Raw genomic sequence first — 17124 nt, forward strand, 5'->3', positions numbered from 1 at the left:
AAAATAAGCGGGAAAAAATGTCAGATTCTAAGTTTCAAACCTCCGGAGATGATTCATCATCACCATCACCGCCGATTTGTTGGATTGCGTGTTTACGATCCATCATTTTTCTTGTAAGCGTTTAGCTTTCTGTCATCTCTTTATCTTTTTTCCTATTTTTTTTTTTCACTAGTTTTTGCACTGAATAACACCTCCCCTTACTCATAAATGTGCTAGCTGAATCCATATTTCCTAGTCTTGCATTCCCTTTCCCTTCAAACAGCGCTGCCCTTCTTCATCTTCATTGTCGAAAATAACCATTCTTCTCCTATCTTGAAATCTAAAAATAACGCTACTACAGAAAGCTTTTTTCACAGGAACTAGGGCGAAGCGTACAAGAATAAGGAAAGACAGCGTAGTTACAAACTAAACTATCTATACTATAACGACCGAAAATTTCTGTTTTTTAACACCTCTTCTACCAAACACAACGAGAGTGCATTAGAAATAGGACAAAACTGGGCTCAAACTAATGTCTGATTACTTTAGTTCCAGACCTTCGCAAACGCTCACGCCGATGGGCAATAAGCCATCTGGCGGTGGTGGCGGCGATGACGCCTCCTCCATCCACTCGAAGAGCTCGCAGTACTTGATGGACATCTTACCTGATTCGATGACCTTGAACGAAAGTGTTTCCTCCATAGTGGCAAACAATCAGGCAAAGGAGTTTATTTTGCCTGAAACAGATGAGAGATCTCCCTACTTCATAAACGTCCCTATACCAAAGGCTCAGCCAACCTCTACTACGGAAACGAAGAAGCCCCTTGCAGGTGATGAAGCTATCGATGGGCAGTTTGTTAAGGAGTATCCCACCGACATCCTTGTAGACAGGTTTTATAAATGGAAAAAAATTCTGAAAGGGTTAGTGATTTACTTGAGGGAAGTCGCGTATGCGCAAGAACAGTTCGCACGGATCAATTACCAACTGAAAGGATCTGTGAAATTTCCATTTTTGACTGATATTGATGAAACCACAAATACCATTACGGATCCATTCACAACGGCTCCTAGAGGCCCTAAGAAAGCGCAGCCTGCGCAGAAGAAAGTTGGCCTGACTGACAGCGAACAATTTCAGATGCAAATGCAACAGGAACAGCAGGAAAATGCAGTGCAGGCTCCCACAGATGAAAGTAAAATGAGTTTGGCGCCTCATGAATACAAGCCTGTCCAGACCACAGAGTCGGACAATACATCTGCCGCATCCGGTTTTGTTAAGTTCGGTTCAGGCTCGATTCAAGACATCCAGGTCATTTTGAAGAAGTACCATCTTTCGTTGGCTAACCAGCAATTTAAGATCTCTAAAGAGATTACGTCCACCGTCATTCCTAAATTGGAGGAATTGAGAAAAGATTTAAGATATAAAATTACGGAAATTAAGGACCTTCATGGTGATTTCAAAACAAACATCGGAGCACATATTCAGCTAACAAGTCAACTATTGAAAAAATACATCGCAGCTGTAAAATTCATGAACGCGCATGGTATTGGCAACGATAGAGCATCTCCTACTAATAAGAAGCCACATAAATTGGATCCAAAACATGATCCATATCTTTTGAAACTGCAACTAGACTTACAACTCAAACGTCAAGTTGCCGAAGAAACTTACTTGCAAGAAGCGTTCATCAATTTACAGAGTTCAGGTTTGCAATTAGAAAAAATTATATACACCAAAATCCAGCATGCTTTGTTGCGTTATTCTGCTTTAATTGACTCCGAAGCTCGTCTAATGATCAAAAATATGTGCCAAGAACTACAACATGGTATAATATCAAAGCCTCCTGCATTTGAATGGGATAATTTTGTCACACAGCATCCGTCCTGTCTACTCAATTGGAAATCCAACGATCCTATACCACCACCAAGAAAAGTTTCCGACGTTATTTATCCCCACATGAAATCCCCACTGGCCAAGTGTATTAAGGCAGGTTATTTTTTGAAGAAATCGGAATTGTTGCCCACTTACCACCAAGGATATTTTGTTCTAACATCAAACTATATTCATGAATTCCAGAGTAGCGATTTTTATAACCTATCTTCTTCTACCCCTAACTCCACGAAGTCTTCAGCTTATTCTTCTTCCGTTTCCATTGCAGACACTTATGCCAATGCTAATAATGCCAAAGCTAACAATCATCATCGCCAGGCTAGTGATGTACATAACAGCAGTACGACAACTGGTGGTACAGCTGGTGCAAATGGTATTCGCGGTATTCGCAAAAAGAGCTATTTGGCACCGATTATGAGTATTCCGCTAAATGATTGTACCTTAAAGGATGCATCTTCCACCAAATTTGTTCTTGTAGGTAAACCCACTCTTAATGAAAACGCTGATGTTAGAAAATCTAGCTCTAGCACTTATTTATCTGGCTCTTCACAAGCGTCTTTACCAAAATATGGCCACGAGACTGCAAAAATATTTTCAAAAGCCCCATTCCACAAGTTTTTGAAGGGAAGTAAGCCCAAAAATAAGAATACGAAATCAAGTGAACTGGACCAATTTTACGCTGCAGCTCAAAAGGAATCGAACAATTATGTGACTTGGACCTTTAAAATAGTATCTCCAGAGCCTTCTGAAGAGGAATTGAAACATTTTAAACGTTGGGTCCAAGATTTGAAAAATTTAACGAGCTTCAATGACACTAAAGATAGAATTAAGTTTATCGAAGACCGTGTGATGAAATCACACCGATTCAAGGCGGGACATATGTCAAGAAACAGCGTGAACATAGGTTCCCATACACCTTGTTTAACAGATAGCACATTCACATTACAAGACGGTACTACGACGTCCGTCAACCTAAAGGGCAGGGCGGAGAAACCTCAGTATATTCATATTCAGAACAATTCACTAGCAGATTTTGATGGAAATGGTTTTAGATCCAAGGTTAATACACCTGCTATTGACGATTATGGCAATTTGATTACGGTGGAAAGAAGACCTGCACAATCTCCGCACCAATACTCTGACTACATGGCCACTTCAGGTAACACAACTCCTTCTTATTCATCGGGCTCAAGACCTCAAAGCATGTATAATGGGTATAACCCGGCTGTATCAATAACGAGTAATGGGATGATGCTCCAACAATCAACAGCAAATAATAATACTAATCCAACAACTAATTTGCGCCACCAAAGAAATATTTCACAAACAAGTTCCCTACCTGGATTTTCATACACATCCCTATCCCTACCAGTGAATTCTCCAGGTAGCTCTAATTCAGAATCCAGCTCAGGCGGTTATTTTGCCATTCCGCTTCATGGGAACAACAACAATAATAATTACACCCAGAGAAACTCTGAAGGCTCTAGCCCATGTTATAATGACGACCAAATACGACAACAACAGCAACCTTTACAAATGCAACCTTTATCAAGAACTTCAAGTTCAAGTGTTAATGTCACAGCGATGAGAAGTACATCTGCAGGTAATTCAATTACAGCGAACGCTCCCGTTGTACCTAAGGTGATGGTCAATAACCAAAATGTTAAAACTGTTGCTGCCGATCAGTCTGCTACAGCACCTTCTTCACCTACCATGAATTCGTCCGTCACAACGATCAACCGCGAATCACCATACCAAACCTTAAAGAAAACGAACAGCACAGGCAATGTTCCTTGTTTGACTGCTGAAAAGACTCATGCGCACCCTGCTTTCTATAAACGGGGCAATAATAGCGCCCAAAATTTGACTACCTCTAGTTCAACAGCTTCTAGGGTGCATCCTATCCGAAAGCACAAGAAAAACGTATCATTTAGTTCTTTGAATAGTTTAATGTTTTCAAAAAAGGGTGCAAATCACGGTGGTAATCTAATGACTAACCAATTTATGAGTGGTGGAATTCAAGAAGATGATGGTGATTCAACTAATAATGATACTATAAAGCTAAACCAGTCGATTTATTCTTAATTGTTACGCCTTAACTTTTGTTCTCTTTTGAGAAACAGCCTGTATGGTTCGCCGTTTATTTTCTAAGCACCGTTTTTTATTCATATTTTTATAATGCAACTCCTATAGAATATAGATGTTTCGTGTTTTTAATTCCTGCTATGACTTTGTGTCAATGGTATGTGAACTAACAACTGTGTGGTAGTTTGGGATGGTACGTAAAGGTGTTCGTGATTATATAAGCAATCTTAAAATATTTGTATCGCACCATGAGGTGCCCAATAATGAAATGAAAATTACTATTATGAACTATACTAAAAAGATGAAACTTTTTTATCAATCCCAGGTTCTTTTACTTATTATTTTTGGATATAAGAACAAAATCGGATTTCCCATGCTTTTTCTCAATGCCTATATGAAATCTTTTCGAAACAGCCAGTACATGTAACAATTATGATACGAACTTGATCGGTAACCCATAAATAACAGGAGCTGCGCCGTTCAAGTAACGTAGATGGCATACACCTCTAGATTTAGAGACGGCATATGAAACAGATAGGCTATTACCATTCAAATCGTCAGTATTACAGCGAAATCCCATCTTTTCAAAAAGTTCCTCGCTAAATTTATCAATATCTTTGTCAGTTACATCCCACAGATTACCTAGTACCATAGGGCATCCTCCCAGCAAATAAGTATAGATTGTTCCAGTAGGTTCTAACTTGCCGTAATATTTCATCGCTGCTGAAGAGCAGCCCAGTAAAAAGCTGGGGGCAATTTTGGTGCATTTCTTAATCTCCTTACTCCTTACATATTGTTCACCTCCGCCATGCCCTATATAAACGAATAAGTTAGAATTTTGCAGCATTTTCAAAAGTGTTTCCTCTTCCGGCTTCTCGTTCATCACTAATTGAGAGGAAGGTTTTGCATCGATTATTTTTTGGAACATACCCTTGAATTTAGATTCAGTCCTGGACAAATCTCCGTTCGGATTTAATATCATACTAATGTTGTCCTCAATAGTTACTTGAAGGGGTAGTTGGTAATGGAAACGCGATAAAAGTTTATTCAGACAAACATAGGACGGAACACGTGTGATAGACAAATCTTTCAAAAATGAAAGACACTCCCAAGGGAATAAATGGCATGAACTGCTAACGACTAAAAATGTATGAAATATACTATTAGTTGTCATAGTTGCCCTATATTTCTTTATTTGCTCTTCTAACTGCACGTGAAGCATGCTGAAATCAATTTCGTCGTAAGCATTTTCTTCACCATGGAAGAGAAGAATATCAAGAACAAAGTATATCAGGTCTTCCATCTTCGAAAGAAAATCGATTTCTTGCGGATTAAGTTTCAAGAACAATTCGATTACCCAATCTTCAACTTTTATAAACATTGCCGGATTGCCATAGAGTTTTCTGGAAGGAAGATTTTGATGCAGAATTTCGTAAAATTTATCTTTAAATTTTTCAAATAACGAGTTGTCGACTACTTCAGGGCTAAAAAACCCTTGAACGCCATTGAACCAACTATTTTCAATGTTATTCAACAATTGTTGCATTCTTTTATCCAAATCATATCTTGTGGTCCACCAAGATTTTCTTTCTTCTCTTGTTTTAATCTTGTTGGTAACTTCCACTGACGTCGTTTGGTTGCTTTCATTGATAATAGAAAGTAGTTTTTTTGTAGCCTCCGGAAATGAGAGATGAACTTCGTCGAGGTCTCTTGAATTAGATCGTATTAGCGGTAGCCTTAAATGCGTCCTTCTCTTACGTCGCGGTTCTAATTTGGATAGAAGTAAATTTCCAGTTATGGGACAGAAGTCAATAGTTATAACATTAATATTAAGGTTGCTCTCCATTAAGTCCTTCTGGGCGGCAGATACTCTAATACTCTCTGTAATTGTGGATATATTGTTCGGAGCTATTAGTGATGAAACGCGAAATTCTCGGTAATTTTTATTATCAATATTATTCAATACCTTATCGAATAACAAAGGCATATGCCTTGGCAAGTCAGTTAGCGAAAAATTAGTTATCAAACTACTCTCAGCATTATGGATACTAGTTATGTTTGAAAGGATAGTCAGAGTTAATGAAGAAAGGGAGGAAATTTTGGACAGTTCGTGATTATCTAATGTGTCTAGTTTCAAACTCTCCAAAAGTTCTTTCATCTGTTTTAATTTACTAATAGCAGCAATTCTATCAAATTTCTGTCTTATATTCTTACCTCTAGGCGTCATGCTCGACGATCTTGGTGAATCGCAAAGCTTCAATCCTGTACTATGCTTGGAAGGAGTTTTTAAAATGTTGTTGGGCATCGTGCTAGGAATAACAGGCAGAGAAGAGGGAATCCCAAGGGTAGATTCAAACATACCTTTGAAGAAAGGATCTTCCTCCAATTGGCTCATTACTTTTTGCCACATATTGTGTACTCTATTGATTACATTTTTGGGCATATATTCGGACAGACAAATGCTGTCGTCAATATCCTTACCCAAGTGAAGCTTCCACAAATTAGGTAGGAATGTTTTTTCTAGCTGGTCACCGAAATATAGGACCAACGACTGCTCTAACTTTACAAATTCCTTATTATCATACAGAAACATTGTCAAACTTGTAATGTCTGCCTCAGCATCAAGATAATCAAATGCCTTATTGGCTTTTCCCAAAGTTATATTTTGAAGACAGGTTTGCTCTGTAATCATATAGTATCTGTGAAGAAAATGCAGACATCTGTAGACGATAATAGGTTCCTCTAAGTCAGAAATAATTCTAGACAGTTCTTTACTGTAGAACTCACAGTCTCTGGCAGAACCAATGCGTATATGTATTTTAATGAGTTGGAAAAAACTAAACGATAGACTTTTTAGTAATGCTAGCCTGGATCCTTGTGACAATTTGTTCTTCTTTTTGAGCAACGATAATGCTAAATTTTGTGCTTTTCTACAATCAATTACTGCGGATATAACATTACCAGCTTTAATATTTAATTTCGCGCTTTCATTAAAAATTTTTATGTTCAAAAGTATGACTTTGATGTAAAGTGACATGGGTAGGTTGTGGTCGTTATTGATATCAAATAATTCAGGCTTCATAGCAGGCAGTGTTTTTCCAAAATATATTTGAAACGCTGTCAAGTCAGAGTCCCACAAGTGGACATTTATTAAAGAACTTGCATGTAATAACGCCTGCTCTATTTTCGCCGTTGATAAATTCATTGTTTTTTGTAGTTGATTCTTCATCATGAGGGCATCATCAATCATATATAAGCTCAGATAAGCCTCTAGCAAATAATTGTCGGCATAAGGCACAATACTGGAGTAATACTTTTCTTTTGATTTAATACAGAGTGAAAGTTCAATGGATAACTTATCAAAATTATTAAAGTTCAAGTAGCACAATAGCATTTTAACGAAGTCCATTTCAAATGACGATATTCTCTCGGCCTTTTCATCTGATTTTTGTAGCCATTTGTTTATGTACAGCTTAGTTATTTTCGATAGATTCGTTGTCAGGTGTTTACTCATGTCCAGGTTCAATAGGTACACTATTCGTATTAATAGCTCATATTTGTTGAGCAAGTGTAATTTATCAAACGTATTATTTAGCTCTAAAGGATCCAAATCAAAGATACCCCTCAGTGAGCAAAATATCATTCTGCTTAGTTGTGACCAATTTTCGGAAGGAATGTTTTCGATAGATGAATTTCCATACAGTACTGAAAGCATAATTTCTGAACTGTTTGAAAACTCGATGAATTTTGTGATTTTTAGGCGTGTAAAGCAATGAATGAATGCATTTTGGCAAAAGTCAAAAACAAATGATAGCGTATCATTTCGTAGCATGCAATATACATTGAACAAACAGGAAAAGATTTCAATTTTTTTCTGGGCACTCTGAGCACTAGATATAAATTTTTCAAATTTCAGTATAGTACGATGAGATGTTTTTGAATCATTACTGATTAAAACATTTGAGATTTCCAAATTAGCAGTCTTTAACAAAAACGAATGACTCTTAAATAAAACAGAAGCATTGAAAAGGACACTGATAATATTTGACAGTCGTTTAGGCTCTTTATAATCGATACAAATTTCTGATAAAACTCCCAGAAGTTCGGATAATAATGCCGCCGCAGATTCGTCATTAATGGATTTAATATTTGAGTTGATATAAATAACAGTACAATCAAACTGCCTCAATATATCCTTATTTTTAGGTAATCCCTCTAGGCGAATAGTAGACCAAAGACAGACTAAACATTTTAATGTTGCGGATATATGTTTCCCTTTATTTTGTAGAAAATTCGTTGCATTTTCGAGTATTACGTTCAAATCATCGACAGATATACAGGACCAGAGAAGACGGTTTTCACTCATGTTGCAGTATTCATTGAATTCTTTTTTACTTTTTATCGCTCTTTGTACCTCAGTAGTTTCTTCGTAACTTAAAATGTCTAGAAGCATTATTTTATCCAATCCATCGTACAGCATGGAATAGGATAAGTAAAATGAATTTAAATATATTTTATTAGGTCCCATCTCCAAATAATTTTTATGAAGAAGGTTTTTGCTAAAACACTCGACGGTAATGTTGCTAATGAACTTTTTAAAAGGTAATTTGAACTGTTTGATATATTGTAGAAATTTTAGCCCGAATAGAACTTTGCAACTCGTCGTGACAGAAAAAAAGCTCAGCACGATTTTTGTGAGAGCGTGAGCTTTGAGGTTAGGGTCTTTCAAAAGATATCTTTTATCATGGGAAAATAGTTCTAATATATGCGGTAAGTATTCGTCTACTAGCTTTCTTTTCAGTATAATCTGCAGCGCTAATATTTTCAGATTTGAAAGATAGTAGTCGTTCCACGTACTGAAGTCTGCTAGAAGAATGTTTTTCAGACTATGAGCTTGAAATAAATTCGTTTCATTGAAAAGAAAAATAATTTCAGAGGAGGCCAATCCTAATGCGTTATTATTTATTAGTTTAACAATTATCATCAAATGTTGTTTAACAGTGGAGTTTATATGGCCCCACATGTGATGGCTCTTCAATAGGCTATATATTGAATTTAATGAATGGTCAACAGTGGTAATATCCTCAATGGCTAAGTCTATGTTATTGCTTGCAATTTTTGTAAAGTCACGTATTATGTTATTATGCATTGCTAGTATGCCAATAGAATTGGATGAGGCGTCTCCAGACAACACCGAGGTCAGTGGTCTAGTTTGGCCACTATGATGTACTTTCGAAAGCGTGTCGTTTAAAAGGTAGGACTTGCTAGTCATCGGAGTATTCGGACTAATCTCATTCAGCGGTTCCTCCTGTTTTACCATCATTCCTTAATTTATAAGCACTTCGTGCCTAGGTTAAATTATTACTAGGTTAGCCTCAAAAATGTTGGGTTTAGGTCAACTTTTTACTATGCTCGCAGTTAGAAGGAAAAGAAAAATATGCTATAGCCAGATGCTCCTGTGAAACGTGTCCTAACTAAAATAATTCGGATGTTTCTGATGATAGAGTGTCTATATTCCTCCAAAAGGAATTTAACTAATTGTGGTAAGCTTCTCGCTTCAAATGCGCAATGTTACGTGGATGGGCTTTGTATCCATGTTCTTGTTTTTGTTTGTTTACCTCTTTTCTGTAAAGACCCGTGAAGTTTGAAAAGAAAGAAAATAAAAACAAACACCAAGAAATGCAGACAATAAGTACTTGTGGACAGGTTGCCGCTAATAGAACGTGAATCGAGCTACTTTATACGCATTTAATTCCTCATGAAATGGTTTTAGAAACGCTGAAACAAGGGCTTGACAGCAGTCAAATACATGAAGCTTTAATACAACTAGATTCCTATCCTCGCGAACCGGTGGATCTAGATGCCTCGATGGTTCTCATAAAATTCGTAATTCCAGTTTATCCATCACTACCAGAAAGATCGAAGGTGATATTGAGACGGCTAGCTTCTAAATCGTTTACATTTTTATGCCAAATTGTCACCTTCTCAAGGACAATAAGTGGCCGCGATGGACTGCAAGAGATACGCATATACCAAGAAATTTTAGAAGACATCATCAGTTTTGAACCGGGATGTTTGACTTTTTATTTAAAGGCAAGCACTACTAGCAAAGCAGACCGTGATAGCATTAAGGCCCTTTTCTTTGGGAGCAAGTTATTTAATGTGTTGGCCAACCGAATTGATATGGCGAAATATTTGGGATACCTTCGGCTTCAGTGGAAATTTCTACTTGAGAGTAATGAAACAGATCCACCTGGGTTTTTAGGGGAATGGTTAGTTTCATCATTTTTGCTTAACCCAGTGCTAGCGGCAGATATGTTATTAGGCGAATTATTTTTATTGAAAGAGTCGTATTTCTTTTCTTTTCAGAAAATCATATCTGCTAGTAGTCTGATAGATCAAAAGAGGCTGATTGCTAAGTTTTTATTACCATATATTCAAGTTATCGTGACTTTAGAAAATTTGAACGATGTTAGGAAAATTCTGCGGCGGTTTGATCTCGATAAAATCATAAGTCTGTCCGTATTATTTGAAATACAGTCGCTGCCATTGAAGGAAGTGATAGTACGTCTGATGAGCAACCACTCTTCCACGAAGTTTGTTAGCGCTTTGGTAAGTAAATTTGCTGATTTTACAGATGAGGAAGTAGACACAAAGACATGTGAATTGCTTGTACTCTTTGCAGTGCACAATCTCAATCATTCCCAGAGAGAGGAAATAGCACACGATGAGCGGTTTTTGAATGGCGTGACCAAACATTTAGGTAGCAATGAACGTGAGGCAAGGGAGCGTGCGATGTTTATTGCCAAGCTTTTATCAGGCGGTCATCTGAAGTACGAAAGTGATTTTAAAATCAATATACCGAATGTCAAATTCGAAAGCAATAGCGATGATAAAATCATTGATTTCCAATCTTTAAAAAATCCATCCATATGCAATACCCAAACTGATGTGGGTAAGGATAAGATTACTGAGGTCTCGGGTCATGTTCAAAGCCTTACATTGGACTGCAGTGATAGCGATGATGAAGATGAGAACGATGAGCGGGAGATTGTTAAACGAATTGTATTTTTAAAAGATTTAATGAAAGAATACGAAAAAACTGGGGAATCTCGAAAAGCTCCATTGATACCACTTCTGAAGCAAACAGTGAAATTGATACGGCAAAAGGCGGATTTTCAGTTAGAGGTTGGCTATTATGCACAAGGTATTCTGTCAAGCATTGTGTGCTTGAATAATGAATTTGATGAACCGCTTTTCGAGCAGTGGAGAATAAACGCTCTAACAAGCATACTGGTCGTCCTTCCAGAGAAGGTGAATGGCGCTATAAATATTCTATTCAATTCAGAACTGTCGTTACAGCAAAGGATGTCACTATTGTCGGCTCTGGGTCTTTCTGCAAGAGAGTTGAGAGGGCTTGATGATCCTACTATTGTCAAGCCCAAGTTTGATTTTCCAACAAATCGTTTACCGTGGGATGATCAAAGCCATCATAATAGTAGGCTTGTTGAAGTTCAAGAGTCAACAAGTATGATAAAGAAGACGAAAACAGTATGGAAATCTAGAAAACTAGGCAAGGATCGAGAAAAAGGAACGCAAAACCGCTTTAGAAAATATGCTGGTCTATTCTTCTATCCGCTAGCACACGGTTGGCTTAATGGAATTGACGTAGGCACATACAATCAGCTTTTTAAGTCGCATTATTTAACAACACTGCGTATCATATACTCTTGCGCTAACCCGGTCCACGATTTTGAATCCATGACGGAGTTGATGAATCATATAATTAGTTCAGCCATAGAGGAAGGAATTTCTCTCAATAAAGGTTAGTAGCATAGTTATTTGTACCAATCTTATGATACATATTTGAATAAATTTAGTGCGTTCTCTGTCAGCGTCGTTAGTATTTAATGCACAGCATATTATTTCAGAAGGTCGGCCGACTCCTGCAACTGGGAAAAAGAACTTCAATAAGAAAAGGCCTGAACAAATCTGCTTGGTAAGGGCCCAACAACATTTAAGAAATTGTACATTTTGAAAGCACTGATCCATCAATTAAAGCACCGAACAACCTCAGAGTTGATACAATTATTAGTTAAAGGATAGGATATGTCATTTTTTGATTCTTTACGTCAAAAGGCACCCTTTTTGGATAAACTGGCAGACAGTTTCACTCCAACATTAACCAGAGATGAGAAATTCAGATTAAAATATAAACTTCCAGCTAATGAAAACATTTTGGAAGATACGAATGCAGAAGTTTCATTTGCAACTTCCATTAAAGATGGAAAAGGGCATTCTGATAGAGTGAACAATAAAGGGAGAAAAACTGCTTATGTGTATTCCGGGAGATTGTTTTTAACACCTCATTTTCTGGTATTTCGAGATGCATTTGATCATTCATCGTGCGTACTAATACTGAATATTTCTACCATTAAACGTGTAGAGAGGTCGCCATCCGAATCATATGAATTTGCTCTTCTAGTAACTTTGTACACAGGAGCAAAGGTTCTGATTCAATTTATCGGTATACGTTATAGATCGGAGCAGTTTTGTGACAAATTGAAACTAAATTTGAAAGAAAATATTCCTAATGCCAAAACTTTACCTGCTTTTCTAGAAACCTCATATTCGGAGTTCTTAATTGCTAAAAATATTCTAGGTAAAAAGGACATAACTGTACCCAGGGCAGGTCTAGGACAACATTTCAAGTATCCCGGTAATCCTACTATGGTAAAAGAAAAGGCTAAATTGAGGCTATGGTTCGATTATTTCAGAGAGAATGGAAGGAATTTGGCAGTTGTGCAAACTCCTATGTTCCGAAAGTTAATCAGAATCGGTGTTCCAAATCGAATGAGAGGTGAAATTTGGGAACTATGTTCAGGTGCAATGTATATGCGTTATGCAAATTCTGGGGAGTACGAAAGGATATTAAACGAGAATGCTGGTAAAACATCGCAAGCTATCGACGAAATTGAGAAGGATTTGAAGAGATCGCTGCCCGAATACTCAGCATACCAGACTGAAGAAGGTATTCAAAGGTTGAGAAATGTTCTGACAGCTTATTCGTGGAAGAACCCTGATGTTGGATATTGCCAGGCCATGAATATAGTTGTTGCAGGATTTTTAATCTTTATGTCTGAAGAGCAGGCTTTTTGGTGCTTGTGTAATCTATGTGACATCTATGTTCCAGGTTATTACTCAAAGACGATGTACGGTACATTGTTAGACCAACGAGTGTTCGAGTCTTTTGTAGAGGACAGAATGCCGGTTCTTTGGGAATACATTTTACAGCATGATATTCAACTATCTGTGGTGTCTTTACCTTGGTTTTTGTCTTTGTTTTTCACTTCAATGCCTCTAGAATATGCTGTTAGAATAATGGATATTTTTTTTATGAACGGTTCTATTACTCTATTTCAGGTGGCATTAGCAGTTCTGAAGATAAATGCAGATGATATCTTACAAGCCGATGATGATGGAATGTTCATTGCCATAATTAAGCACTATTTCCAAACTCTGGGACAAAGTGCTCACCCAGATTCAAGCGATATAAAATATAGACAAATCACGAAATTTCAAGAGCTGTTAGTTACGGCTTTCAAAGAGTTTAGTGTCATCAGCGAGGAAATGGCAATGCATGCAAGACACAAATATGAGAAAGGTATTTTTCAAAACATTGAGACTTTCATGAAAAGAACGCAACTGCGCCATATGCCAAAAACTTTCAACCTGTCCAGTGATGACTTGTCCAATATCTATGACATGTTTTACCAAAGTATAGAAACCTACAAAATTAGTATGGGAACGGGATCATCTAATATGGGTTTCGAAGTATTCATTCAGTTCTTGAGTAAATTCTGTGACTCCTGTAGACCGTGTGAAAAGGACAAAGATCCAGCTTTCCGGAAACAAAAAAGGAATTTTCTGCAAAGGTTATTTGATAACTGGGATTCTGCTCATATCGGCGAGTTGACATTGAACGATGTGGTAACAGGCTTGGATAAACTGGTAACTGTTGATCTTTTACAAGCTATAAACTATTTTTTCTCTTTATATGATACAGATGGCGATGGTGAATTGCATAGAGAAGAAGTGCTACAGTTGTCGGAAGGGCTGCTACTGCTAACGGAACCTTGGAAGAGCGGTAGATATGTAGATCTGTTAACTAAAAAGCGCATTGAAGATGATATTGCTGAAAACATCATCAAGGAAAGCGGTGGAGAGATAGCCACTATGAACCAAATCGAGTTACCAACTGGGGTTACTATTGATGAGGAAAAATATAAAGTTGAACAAGCAGAAAGATACCTAAAAGCTGCAAGCAATTTCCTACAAAGATCTTTTGAATATGCTAAAGCAGTTGATCTCGCGGAGGAGGTAAACTTGATTGACTTGTCTGATGATGAAGGCGAAGAAAAGCGAACGGTAAAACAAAAACAACTGGAAAGCATAAAGGCAAATGCAGCCCTAGATCCCACCCATCCAAAAGTAATAGATTTGCCAACATTTAGAATGATCATCCTCGCAGATGAAACTTACGAGCTTTTCTTTTCTAATACTTTACGATCATCTGTTCACGTCGACGAACATGTCAACATTGATAACAAAAATAAAGTCCTCAGAAGTATGTTTGACGGTATATTGGCAGACGGCAAAAGAGTTGCTGAGCAAGTTCGTCGTCGTGTCGATTCGGTGGCAACTAGGAGCAGCATTGCTTCTGTAGAGAGTACGCCAACAGCCGCTGCAAGTTCAATAACTACCAAAGAAGAAAAGTACGATGATCTAGATGATTTCACGTCAGAGCATCAACCCGAGAATGAAGAGTTATTACAAAGTTCCTGGTTTGAGATCGACGATGCCAATGAAACTAGCACTAAAGCCATACAAGAAAGGTCTTTTGAGCCTTTGTCGGCAAATTCCTCGGAAGAGAAGTCCAACCTTATTGAATTTGAAGCATGAAATCGTGCTTATCAATTTTATGTCACCCTAAAACATCTGTACGTGTTTATATAGATATTTAAAGCAATATTTGCCAGGATTTGGTGAAGATCCCTCATATAACTCTCATAAATGCGGATTTTCGGAGCGAAAAAAGCCTAAATTCTTGTCTGGAAGTATAATTGGCGGTGAAATAGAAAAGGTGGCAATCACGACTGAAAAGGGTACAGCTTTCGCAACTGACATATACAGACAGTGAAAAGTAATAAATTGCCCAAGTGTGAACATGTCAGGTGTAAGCTCTGTTATGCTCGGTCTTCGACCTGCTACAAGAATTTTTTTCCGCAGTAATATTTCGGTTTCACCTTCGAGGACTTTTGTATCATATATTGGAAGATCCCAGAGCACGTCGATACTCAAAAATGCTCCCAACTTAGAGGACAATGTCACAAATCTTCAGAAAATTATACCGAAACGGTTCTTTTCTCAAACATCAATTTTGAAATCAAGGTGGAAGCCTATATTCAATGAAGAAACTACTAATCGATACGTACGTTTGAACAGGTTTCAGCAGTACCAGCAGCAGAGAAGCGGCGGCAATCCTCTGGGCTCTATGACTATTTTGGGGCTCTCTTTAATGGCAGGAATATATTTTGGCTCCCCTTATTTGTTCGAGCACGTTCCACCCTTTACGTATTTTAAGACGCATCCAAAGAATCTGGTATACGCGTTATTAGGCATCAATGTTGCCGTATTTGGACTATGGCAGCTACCCAAATGCTGGAGGTTTCTACAGAAGTACATGTTGCTGCAAAAGGATTACGTAACTAGCAAAATTTCGATAATCGGAAGTGCGTTTTCACATCAAGAATTCTGGCACTTAGGTATGAACATGCTAGCGTTGTGGTCCTTTGGTACTTCACTCGCAACAATGTTGGGAGCATCCAATTTTTTCTCCTTATATATGAATAGTGCCATTGCAGGTTCTTTGTTTTCGTTATGGTATCCAAAACTGGCACGCCTAGCCATTGTCGGACCTAGCTTGGGTGCCAGTGGAGCGCTATTTGGGGTTTTAGGATGTTTTTCATATCTATTCCCACACGCTAAAATTTTGCTGTTTGTTTTCCCAGTCCCAGGTGGGGCTTGGGTAGCATTCTTGGCTTCAGTGGCATGGAATGCAGCTGGTTGTGCTTTAAGATGGGGGTCATTTGATTACGCTGCGCATTTAGGTGGCTCTATGATGGGGGTCTTGTACGGATGGTATATAAGTAAAGCTGTAGAGAAACAAAGGCAGCGTCGCCTTCAGGCTGCTGGTAGGTGGTTTTAATCACTTAAAAAAAGACACATTCTCATTCGAAATATTGTAAATACTGCTATGTCTTCTATGTACTTAATCTTATTTATGCATTTGAAAAATATTTCAGCCTTATCGTGGTGGTACATGTACAAGAAAATTCATAGGCAAAAGAATATATAGAATAGAGCGTATGTGTTACTTTTCTAAGTCTTACTTCCTGTTTTTGAGTAGTCCCTCTTTGACAACAAAATATGCATTTTTGGATTCCGCGGCAAGTCCAGTTGCTTTCCAAGATCCGCTAACTTCTCCTAGCTCAGCATCCTGCTTTTGGTGGCTGATGCCTTCAAGTAGCTTTGTGTAGTTCAGCTGTTTCGTATTTCTTTGCACCAACCGAGCATCATATTCCTTGGTGTGCTTTTCACCTTCGACAGGTATGTTATGGAGTTTGTTGATGAATGATAATTGCTTGGCAAGTCGCATTTGAATTTCTTTAATATCTGCTCCTTCCAAGGGAAGACCTGATAACCGCAACAATTTTTTTACAGCTTCAGCAGACGGTGGCTCTAGTTTTTCCTCTTTAGTGTTTATGCCTAAATATTCGTGGACGGACCATACAGGTCTTGATAAATAATCCCTTATTTGATTCATATTTTCAAATTTTTTACCAATCTTTGCCCCTCCCGTAGATACGAACCGATGACTTCCATCATGGCATAACCCACCCACTGTATGTGTTCTGCATAGACGCCATGTTTTGTACATCGTTCTAGCACTATGGGTAAGTGCAAATAGTTCGATCTAAAAGCCTAAATGCTAGTCACTATTACCTCCTTGATGTTATATTTACAGAATAATGTCATGTCGTCTGTGGTGACTATTATTATTGCCTGAAAAAATTAAAGAAAATTTTTTGCGATGAGATGAGATGAGAAAA

The 17124-nt window shown here is 37.8% G+C and overlaps 6 protein-coding genes across 6 annotated transcripts; 4 read left to right on the forward strand and 2 right to left on the reverse strand.

Moving 5' to 3' along the window:
* Window positions 1-511: 511 nt before the first annotated feature.
* ASK10 (Ask10p) lies at window positions 512-3952 on the forward strand (the record flags this gene model as incomplete). The annotated part of the gene is made up of 1 exon (NM_001181226.1): window positions 512-3952. One exon carries the CDS (start codon window positions 512-514, stop codon window positions 3950-3952), a length of 3441 nt encoding a protein of 1146 aa, NP_011611.1.
* Window positions 3953-4382: 430 nt separating this feature from the next.
* ESP1 (separase) lies at window positions 4383-9275 on the reverse strand (the record flags this gene model as incomplete). The annotated part of the gene is made up of 1 exon (NM_001181227.3): window positions 4383-9275. One exon carries the CDS (start codon window positions 9273-9275, stop codon window positions 4383-4385), a length of 4893 nt encoding a protein of 1630 aa, NP_011612.3.
* A 440-nt stretch (window positions 9276-9715) lies between these two features.
* TEL2 (Tel2p) lies at window positions 9716-11782 on the forward strand (the record flags this gene model as incomplete). The annotated part of the gene is made up of 1 exon (NM_001181228.3): window positions 9716-11782. The coding sequence occupies one exon, from the start codon at window positions 9716-9718 to the stop codon at window positions 11780-11782; it is 2067 nt and encodes a 688-aa protein (NP_011613.3).
* A 279-nt stretch (window positions 11783-12061) lies between these two features.
* MDR1 (GTPase-activating protein MDR1) lies at window positions 12062-14914 on the forward strand (the record flags this gene model as incomplete). The annotated part of the gene is made up of 1 exon (NM_001181229.1): window positions 12062-14914. One exon carries the CDS (start codon window positions 12062-12064, stop codon window positions 14912-14914), a length of 2853 nt encoding a protein of 950 aa, NP_011614.1.
* Window positions 14915-15179: 265 nt separating this feature from the next.
* PCP1 (rhomboid protease PCP1) lies at window positions 15180-16220 on the forward strand (the record flags this gene model as incomplete). Its single annotated transcript, NM_001181230.1, has 1 exon — window positions 15180-16220. The coding sequence occupies one exon, from the start codon at window positions 15180-15182 to the stop codon at window positions 16218-16220; it is 1041 nt and encodes a 346-aa protein (NP_011615.1).
* Window positions 16221-16400: 180 nt separating this feature from the next.
* Window positions 16401-16952, reverse strand: GTF1 (glutamyl-tRNA(Gln) amidotransferase subunit F; the record flags this gene model as incomplete). The annotated part of the gene is made up of 1 exon (NM_001181231.3): window positions 16401-16952. The coding sequence occupies one exon, from the start codon at window positions 16950-16952 to the stop codon at window positions 16401-16403; it is 552 nt and encodes a 183-aa protein (NP_011616.3).
* Window positions 16953-17124: the final 172 nt, after the last annotated feature.

The sequence above is a fragment of the Saccharomyces cerevisiae genome, chromosome VII (assembly GCF_000146045.2).
Source record: "Saccharomyces cerevisiae S288C chromosome VII, complete sequence".
NCBI lineage: Eukaryota > Fungi > Ascomycota > Saccharomycetes > Saccharomycetales > Saccharomycetaceae > Saccharomyces > Saccharomyces cerevisiae.